This window comes from Chanos chanos, chromosome 4 (genome assembly GCF_902362185.1).
Source record: "Chanos chanos chromosome 4, fChaCha1.1, whole genome shotgun sequence".
Taxonomy (NCBI): domain Eukaryota; kingdom Metazoa; phylum Chordata; class Actinopteri; order Gonorynchiformes; family Chanidae; genus Chanos; species Chanos chanos.
Window position 1 is genome coordinate 50142876 of NC_044498.1, and position 10292 is coordinate 50153167.

The window sequence follows — 10292 nt, forward strand, 5'->3', positions numbered from 1 at the left end:
TACAATGTCATCTACATGTAGAATCTGAAGCAAGTGTTCAGCATCTTCTTTAATTGTTTCTCGCTTTCCAACAAAGTCATGGTAAGGGTGACAGAGGTGATGCATCTGTCTCTAGTGTTCATCAAAAGGTCTAAACCAGAGGGGCTTCAAATTCCACATGAAATAACACTACAGGCATCAAATTTAGGTGAAGATGTAAAGTCAAATGCGTGAGTATAGGTGACATGTGAGTTAGAAAGAAAAAATCTTACCTCTTCATGCAGTTATTGTCAGATTACCCCAGTTTTGTGTGATTGGTTGTATTGACTGGTTGGTTTCAGAACAGGGAATCTGTGAAAATAAACAATTAAACTGATCATAGAGTGTGGGCTTTGGTTTTACTGAAAGCAATGTCAGTGTTTCAGAAGTCGGATCTTTTGATTTTATATATGTGTGTGTGTGTGTGTGTGTGTGTGTGTGTGTGTGTGTGTGTGTATCACATCAGTTCATTGAATGATAGTAAGATATGACAGTGACATATTTTGCAAATTTAACATGCACTCCAAGGTGATGTGCTGCAAAATAATGAAATTAACATACTATGAAAGATCCTTTAGTTCTTCCTCCTGAGCTGTTATTTAGAACTATTAACATATGGAACTTCAAATAAACAGAAAAGCAAGAAAAAAGGTTGTGAAATTCTCAGAGGTAAAGCAATTAGAAACAGCTTCACAGTACAGGACGAGAGCTATTTTTTTCTGAGTACTGGTACTAGACCTTTCGAGCTAGGGAGGACATCACAGACAATGCGTGGGTGGAGCCTTCTCCTGCTGGCTTCCATCAATCACATAGAATAGAATAGAATAGAATAGAATAGAATAGAATATCACTGCCCAAGTACAATTTTCACTGCACAAATACGATGAGATTAAGTTTGCAACTTCCTTACTCGATGCTATAAAGAACAATAAACAAGGTAAAAATAGAACAACAAATGAGTTAAAGTAGCAAACCGTATAAACAGTGCCCAGCGCTAGTAAGTAAATAGTACAATGACGCAGACGTGCAAAATGCAGCACCATAGTCAATACAGTCCGGAGTAACAACAGGATAAACAGTGTGCACAGTATGCACAGTATAAACAGCATATGGCAGTGTAGACAGTGTCCGGTAGCAGTATATAGTACAAACAAAAAGCTCTGGTGCTCAAAGCAATTCAGATGTGCAAACTGCAGTATTAACAGTATGAACAGGATAAGACAGCATAAAATAGTGCAAACAGTGTAAAATAGCACTCATCACTGGTCCTTGGCTTGGTCTCTCTGCAGATTTCTCCATGAGATGGCCTGATGGCCTGAACAAGATCACTAAGACTGTGTAACCTCTCACAATCCCTTTCTCTGGTCTCTACCAATCCTCTGCGTAGCTGCCTGCCGTGAACGGCATCTTGAATATGTCAAAGCAGTCTGGAGCAGTCCTTGTATCTTGTCAGGCCCATGGTACTTCCGAATGCGTCGGTCAGATCATGCCACAGGACCTCTAAATCTCGCTCTGATGATCTGAGTAAGGGCACTGGTGTGTGCAAGGCATCCCAACTCTGTGGGCAATCAAGGCCAAGATAATCTTCCCCTCCATTTTAAAGAGATATATGGTGCAGCACTGTGACAGATACTTGCATTCTTCTTCCTTTGCAATGGAACATCCTTTTGCTGTTTGGATCTGTCTGGAATCCTCCTTTTCTTCCATATGACCGTCAGTAACAACCAAAGTTGTTAGTATTGGTCAGTTCTCATGCACCTGGTTGGGAATCTCATCTGGTCATGAAGCTGATCCCGTTTTGATTTGACTGTTGTGGCCTGTGAAGCCCTTTGAAACAGTGATATAGGGCTCTAAATAAACTTAAACTTGAACTTGAACTTGAACTTCTTGCCTTCCTGATGATGTACCTGACCTCAGGAAATCTTAGTTCTGGTTCTAGCATATGTAATAGGTGGAGGAACCACCCCCTCCACCTCCTTTCCCTGTACTGTATTTGCCTTAGTGCAGCCACCATAGTGAGATACATCCCCTCCAAGCCCAACTTGCAAACTGATTCACTAATTACTACTGTGCGTTCCAACATATAACGAATACATATATAACATATAACAAATAACATAATAGCCAACGTAATTAATACTTGGTTTAACAAAGACTTTTAATTGTGCACAATTGCAATATATGGACAAACAGTGGTAAACATGGTCTACAATGGTGGAATCTACAACGGAAAACATAACTAAAATAAATGCTAACTTTTCTGACATTTAGGGTGGCCAACTAAACGGATAGGAAGTTTATTTGGATTCCATCCTTATACACCTTCGCAAAATAATAATGTATTCTGATCAGTTACTTGTGGTGTAGATGCAGCCTTTGTTAATCACGTGAAGGGAAAGACCTGACAGTAGTGTTTCTTGGGGATGTGTAGTTTTGGGGGTGATGTCATTGCCACGGGATGTCTAAATTGGTGGAAGATATGGGGGGATTTTAAAAATGTTTGAATAATAATTGTTCAAAATATTAATGTATAAATTTCTAATTGTGTATTATTTTTATGGACTATTACTTGTAAATAACTATAATTGTAAATTATTGTAGATTATCGTGGCAATATGTTTTTTTATTATTATTATTTTCTTTGTCAATTAATTTTTGTTCAGTTAAAGATGGTTTCTCCCTAGGTCTTAAAAACCCTGGGACAGTTCAATCGTGGTGGTTTTGAGGTAGCAGGAGAGCTGATTAGAGCATAGTAATTGAGTTAAGGTGTAAATTGTTGTGTGAAATTCAGTTTGGTAATGGTTGGATTTTTTCATTAATTATTATTATTATTATTATTATTATTATTTGGGAAAATTAAATCTACATTCTTTGGCATCGTACCATATCTGTCTTGCCTTTTATTCTATGACTGCAAAATCATCCTTCACGATGTATCTAACAGCAAGTGCCAGCAAGGTAATATGTGAGGGATATTCAAATTCAAATTCAAATTCCAATTTTGAATTTGAATTTGCATTTGAATTTGAACAGCAGATGCCAGCAAGGTAATATGGGAGGGATATTCTTCTGAAGAGAGACAGCAGTGTTTTTATGTTTTAGTCAGTGGCAGGCTACAGTTATTGCCCTGCTATATCTTAATCTGATGTGGGTCTGTTTTATTCCTGTGAGCTATACAACGACTGCTCTGCCTTGGCTTATTTTGTTTGGTTTTATTTTTATCAGTTACTTGTCTTTGCTCTCTTTTCTCTTTTGAGTTGTATTTTCTTTCTCTTCTTTGCTTAACTGTTTGCTATTTGTATCGCTTATTTATATCTTAACCATTTTGTGTGCTTTTCGTTTTGTTTTTTTTCAGTTACTTTGTCATGTCTGTGACGGTTGTAATCTCTCTTGATCTGATATGGTGGTAAGTTTCAGCAATGTTGTGTATTTAGCTCACTGACTGGGTCTGGTTTGGAGGCATCAATTCCTTTCTTTTGTTTCATTTCTTTAATTCTGCTGTACTAATTATTATTATTACAGTGAAGTCCCTTGATTTCGTTTCTACATTTTGTTTATGTTGATGAGGTGTATTGTGGTCCCTGTACCCACATTGCATTGCATGCCCACACACTCAAAAAAATGAAAATGTACGTTTAAAGCAAATAATCAAGTTTAAATAACTTGAATTCTTGAATTTCCATGTATCACTTGAACTGTTATAGTCGAAAGAGCATAGATAAGTCAATAGTTCAACCAGCTAAAACCAGTCATGTAAAATGCACCAGAATGAATGTTTATCCAAGTTTTATGGATGTCCCTACCATTGGGAGATTGCAGCTGCAGCAACCATGGGAAAAACACTGGATGAAAAAAAGACGGTAAGAGTTCGTTCCAGTAAGGCAGCTTACTGTTGATGCAGCTGAGACTTGGTTTTCATTTGTTAGTGCGTGCCCATAACGCCAGGTTTGTTGTTGTTTTTCAGGTGGTTTCCCATTTAAATGACAAAGAATCTGTCATTAGGTTTACATTTACATGTTTACTGAATGAGCCACTTGTGCCTTACGCCACTGTGCATTTGCGCCACTTACGTGTGTGATGTACCTCAATCCGCTCTTTGGACAGAAGCACTTTTTACATGTGTGTCCTTTTATCCTGTGATTTTTGAAAATACAAGTTTTCTGCTGGCCGCATGGGGCCAAAAGTGGGTTAGGGTTAGGGTTAGGGTTATCGCCTCACAGCAACAAGGTCCTGGGTTCGATTCCCAGTCGGGTTCTCCCTGTGTGTGCGTGGGTTTCCTCCCACAGTCCAAAGACATGCACTAAAACACTAAACACTAAATTTCACCCCTAGGTCACCCACCCTGTGTGTGTGAATGTACTTGTCTGTGTGTCTGCACTGGAAACCTGTCAACCAACCTGCCCAGTGCACCCCCCACTATCCTAACTAAGACAAGCAAAAATGAATGAATGACCATTTCAAACAAACACTGGTTGTCATGACCAAGTTAGTCCAAATAGGTTGTAAATGGTTTCAGTTACGTCTTCAGTTTTAGCATTTATGAGTTAATGCTAGATTAGATTTATTTGTTAAAACCACATATTCAAACTGGATCACTGACAGCTGTGGTAACAAAGCAGCGCCACCAAATTAAGTAACATTTATGTTACGTCAATAAGTCAAATAAAGCCTTGAAAAAGAAGTTGGATGAAATCAGTTCTACCTGCTCAAATAAATCAAGTTCATCTAACTTAAATTAAAGTTACCACAGTAAATCACATTCATTTAATCTGTCTTAACTTTGTTAGATCAACAAAATTACTTAACTTTGAATGAACATGATTTATTTTCATGAAAAAAAAAAAACTTTCCGCAATTAAATTAAGTAGATGGAGCTTTTTTTTTTTCAGTGCACCATATTCACTGATTGATGTGAATGTGCACATGACTAAGAATACACACAAGGATGCATTGCAGTGAACAGGTCATTCTCCCTATATCTCCATATTCTCCCTGTACCCCTCTATTTATTTATGGTAAAGCCCCTGCAGTCTGCTTTCCATCCTCCATCTTCCATACTTTTCATATTTTCCTATTTGGGTTTGAATTTTTTATCCTTTTGAATTCTTACACACATACTTGCACATATGAGTATTTTTATCCTATTGAATGCTTTCAGGGCTTTGCATGCTCCCCCCCGTATCTGCATGGGTTTCCCCCAGGGAGCTCCGGTTTCCTCCCACAGTCCAAAGACGTGCATGTGAATGTGTGTGTGAGTATGTTTGTCGGGGTGTCTGCCCTGCAATGGACTGGCAACCAGTCCAGGGTGTTTCCCCACCTTTCGCCCAATGAACGCTGGGATAGGCTCCAGCACCCCCCGCAACCCTAATTACGAGAAGCGGCTTAGATAGTGAGTGGGTGAGTGAGTGAGTGAGTGAGTGAGTGAATGCTTACACACATACTCACCTTGGAGTATTTGCACTCTTTTGAATGCTGACATATACACACTCACAAATGAAACAGCCCACTGACACTAACTGACATGGAATTCACAAGGAGGTATTTATATGTACACACTTCTGGCCAAACAGGAACAGGAACGTCAGAAGCTCAGGGACAGACAGAAAGAAAAAAAAAAGCAGGGAGGGGAGGCACCGTCACTTTAGTGAAATTCGCGCACATGGATAGTTGATCTCGACTAGAATACTACCACACCCATTAGCAGCAATTTAAGTGCCACCCAGTGTTCAAACTGCCATCCTAGTCACGAAAGCTACACAAGGATTACAGGTGTCAGGTGCTCGTTTCAGTATCTATGTATTGCAGCTAAAAATGAGTCATTCAACATATTTCCAGTTATTTTTTTTACTAGGATCTGTTTCCATAATTTGTTTCTTTGCTCTGTTCTGGACCACAGCTTCAAATGAACAGGATAATGCCATCATTCCTACAGAGATGGACAATCTATTTGTGGAGTCAAATGTGGGGAAGAAGAGATGTGAGTGGAAAATTCACACAAATCCAATTTCTCCAAAGCTGAGACAGAGACAGTATGCCAGGAAGAAGCTGGTTCGTGACTTCTGCAACAACAGTGACACCCTGAGTTTCCTTGGGAGGAACAGATCATTTGATGACATTCCAAAATATCAACTGGAAAACTTAGTTGTGGATGACCGCCATGGAATCATCTACTGTTATGTTCCAAAAGTTGGATGCACACAGTGGAAACGTGTCATGATTGTGCTGAGTGAGAGCCTGAAGGTAAATGGGGTTCCCTACAAAAATCCTTTGGATATTCCAGAAAGCCATGCGCAAATAAAATCAAACCTTGTTTTCCTCAACCAGTTTCCACGGCACGTGATGAAAGAAAAGCTTGAGAAGTACACAAAGTTCATTTTTGTCCGACATCCATACGTTAGACTCATCTCTGCATACAGGGACAAGTTTGTTAAGGAAAACCAGGAATTCTACACAAGGTATGGTGTTCATATGTTGAGGAAATATGGCAATAACTCCAGTCCCCCTGCCAAAGTGAAAGATGCGCATGCTGCTGGTGTTTTTCCATCTTTCTCAGACTTCATCCAGTACCTAACAGATCCTGAAACAGAGAAATTTAGACCTTTTGATGAACACTGGAGACAGGCATATCGTCTTTGTCACCCTTGCCAGATAAATTATGATTTTATCGGAAAGATGGAGACTGTCGAGGAAGATGCTGCACACTTGTTTCGTATGCTACATGTAGATAATATTGTGGAGCTCCCACCAAGCTACAGCAACAAAACAACAGAGTCCTGGCTGAGAGACTGGTATGCAAATATTCCCTATGACTGGAAAAGAAATCTTTACAAAGTCTATGAAACAGACTTCAAACTGTTTGGATACTCTGATCGCTGGCATCAGTGAAGTCAAAGACAGAATATGTTATTTGGTTTTATAGGTAATCTCGTTCATGACTGTTGTCTCTGTATGTACAGGTCATCACAGGTCTTTAATAAGGTAGAGATATTTAATCAAGTGTGGTTTAAACAGACAAATTCAACCTGATACCTGTAAAGATATGCAAATTCTAAAAAAAATTCTTTTACGTCACTTCGGAAAAATCTTAATTCTTAAAAATCTAACTCAGTTTATGTATGGGTGTAGAATTTGATTAAATTCACATCATGTGCTGACAATTACTTTACATTGTGAAAGTAAAATATAATTCAAGTGTTGTACTGTAAATATGAACAGTTTCTCAGGTTAGTCAGGGCAGTAGGAGGGTTGCACAAAACCAAGTTGACGTGGCAGGACATAAATTATCTAGTGAAATCTTGTAGTCATTCTACATATACTTCACTCAGATCTCTATCACTCTAAATAAACAAAGAAACAACAAGGAAAAAGACTACGCAACTGTCAAATACAGCAGTTTGGTCAAAGTTCTTAAAAAACAAACAAATAAACAAGTAATTTATGCATAGAGAAATTTCTTGAAAACATTGCACATTTCAGTCCACTATATTTCCCATACACTAAAACTGTTTGTTTTGTTTTCAAGGCTTTTTTGTGATCTTATGAATAGAAATTAATATATACATACATATATACACTGAGGCACTCCAAATTTGCTGTATGTACAATGAATTTTTGATTGTGTAATTGCTGCTGTATGTCTGTGGATCAGTGGGGGATAAAAAATCTTCATAAAAAGCATGTCTCTGTCTGTGCATACGAAAAGGTTTGTCATATAAATCTATTCATTCATTCATTCATTCATTCATTCATTCATTTTCTAAGCTGCTTATCTGCATATTCAGTCACCTAGGACATAGATTGTGTTTTAATCTGATAATATAAATGTTTAAAATGGCACACACACACATACCCACACACACGCACACACACACACACACATATATATATTTATTCAGTCTTTACATTTTAATGGAAAATGTGCAGACCAGACAAAAGTGTTTTATAGCCAAACCTGGTCCTTTGTTCCCCCACAGAATACGCCCTCTGATGGCATAGTTAGTCAGCCATTAGCCCTGAAGAGCCCCATGTATGTTATTGCCACAAACCTTCTTAGCCCTCACTTCAGCGCCTACTTATAAAATACCAAAATACAAACCCATTCGCATTATACATAAGGGTGAGAAAAACAAATAAAGTATAAAATGATGAAAAAATGAAGGGTAAGAGGAGAATGATTCAGCACAGTTATAGGGAAACATATTGGAGGTGAGCTGTAGTCACATGGTTATGACATGCTGAATGACGGCAAACAGTGGTGAGACAATGCCATGCATTCTGCCTTTGAAATAGGAAAGCTCTTTGGGCCAAACCATCATCAGTGTTCGTGAGATCAAACTCAGAGTGATAATCCTGCTCAGTATTTAACAGACACAGCCCTAAAAGACTGACTGCATGATTGTCCCAAAGATATGTTTACTACCTATGCTTTTTAGGGACGCTGTAACGTAATCAGAAGCTGCCCCCTAGTGGCAGCTTTCACTATTGCAGCCTGAGTGTGTACACAGTGGGTGCATCCGAATAGTCAAAAACATTATGTCCTATGTCCTTTCCTAATCACATCTCCTTGACCTCAATGGAAAACGTCATGATGTTAAGGAAAGATGGGAGGGAGAATTCATTAGGACTTAGGAAAAGACAACCGTGGTGCTAAGAGAATCCGACTGCACTTACAGTAGGCTTCGTAATTATGCGACAGCGGATGTTCTTGATGTGGTTCCGTAGTGGTGAAACTATAATGTTCCGAAGGACTTCTAAAACAGCACCATAGATGCTTTGCCCCGTGCGTTCTTACCGTGTTGTTTCATGCAGGCTATATAAACGTGGACATGAAAAATGTTACTTCATTACCAAGGTTGGAATTGAACTACACAAGGAATATAGTGTACTAGTCACCAAGGTGAAACGAAATGGTTGTCACATTGAGAATGGTTGCTCACACTCACCCTCCCTGTCTTCTCATGTTTACTGACATGAATCCCAGTTAATATGACTCTATGGAAATAATTGTTACATTTATGCAAGATAAGGATAATTTAGGACTACAAAAATACATATCATTATTCTTAAGTTTCAAACATGCTGAATTAAAAACATCATTGGGCTAAAAACGTCTCTTGTTGGTCATGTTGATCTGAGCCATTTTAGAAAATAGAATTTAATTTGTTTTGCAATTACTTGTGCTTGTACTTAAGTACTGATACTTTTAATCAGAAATAGTTGAAAACATTTTTGGTAAATTATTTAAGTTCATATTGTGAATTTTAACTGTTTTCTGTTAAGAATTTAAGTAAGAATGCACGAGCACGAGGCAGTTTGCCTTTTTATAGTCAGAAATAGTTAGAAACTGTTTAGAAACTGTTATCTTTTGGAGAGTATAAACATCTGTTGACCGACACCGTCACTTTGTCATGTTACTTTTATTTTTTATTTTACTTGTATATAGCGTCAGCTAATCATTAAATGAGAAAACTTCAGTCAGACAATCTTTGTGTCGCGTCAAGAAACTGTCCGACAGCTAGCGTGACATTCACATAATTGTTTGTTTTCGCTCACAGCCGAATGGTGCATCACCTTAAATGTTGTGGGAATTGTGGGACGGCATTATCTCCTTTCCTTTGATAAAGGATGGTCTTTGGTAAAGGATGGTCTAGTTGTACCCTATGCTTAAGAAGATGGGAAAGGAAGCATTGAAGTACCTTTCCTCAGCATTTACAGAATTCGACCAGCTCTTATCATGGCTGCCCCAGAGATACGTCCAGGTCATTTCATTCATTAGGAACCTTCCTAAGCAAAAAAGACTATTTGGATGCACCTCTAGTGTTTTGTGTGTTGGTTGATGCCCCACCCCACCACATGCTCATGCAAATGAAAATAAACTTCCTCACTTATTCATTTGGATAACTTGTAGGTTCCCCTACACACCAAAAATTGGGGTGGTGTAATCTGGGTTGGCCGAGTAACCTTTTAGTACTGTCCCCTAGTGGTCACAACAGCGCGCTCCTTAATGTTCAGGCCTGAGGTGATAACACCCAATGTTTCCCTATCCGAGAGTTTGATTCAATTTCTTCAAAATGAGAAGGAAGCTGTGGAATGTGAACGGCTGTTGTTTGAGGGACGTGTTGGTGGATATGTTTTTTACAAAGTTGCACGTTCTGTGAAACTGTACACCTTTGAATCTGGGAACGCATTTACAGAGGGCACGATGCACATTCAAGTGGTGCAGTGGGTAAGACTGTCACCACACAACATGAAGGTCTTAGGTTCAATTCCTGGCT

General features: G+C 38.7%; 1 protein-coding gene across 1 annotated transcript; it reads left to right on the forward strand.

Annotated features, from left to right (window-relative positions):
* The first annotated feature begins 5952 nt into the window (after positions 1-5952).
* LOC115810489 (carbohydrate sulfotransferase 12-like) lies at positions 5953-6903 on the forward strand. Its single transcript, XM_030772422.1, has one exon. It carries the CDS (start codon positions 5953-5955, stop codon positions 6901-6903), a length of 951 nt encoding a protein of 316 aa, XP_030628282.1.
* The last annotated feature ends 3389 nt before the right edge of the window (positions 6904-10292 follow it).

Excerpts from the sequence above, each read along its gene's own strand:
- LOC115810489 (XM_030772422.1), top strand. The coding sequence starts at position 5,953 with ATGGACAATCTATTTGTGGAGTCAAATGTGGGGAAGAAGAGATGTGAG.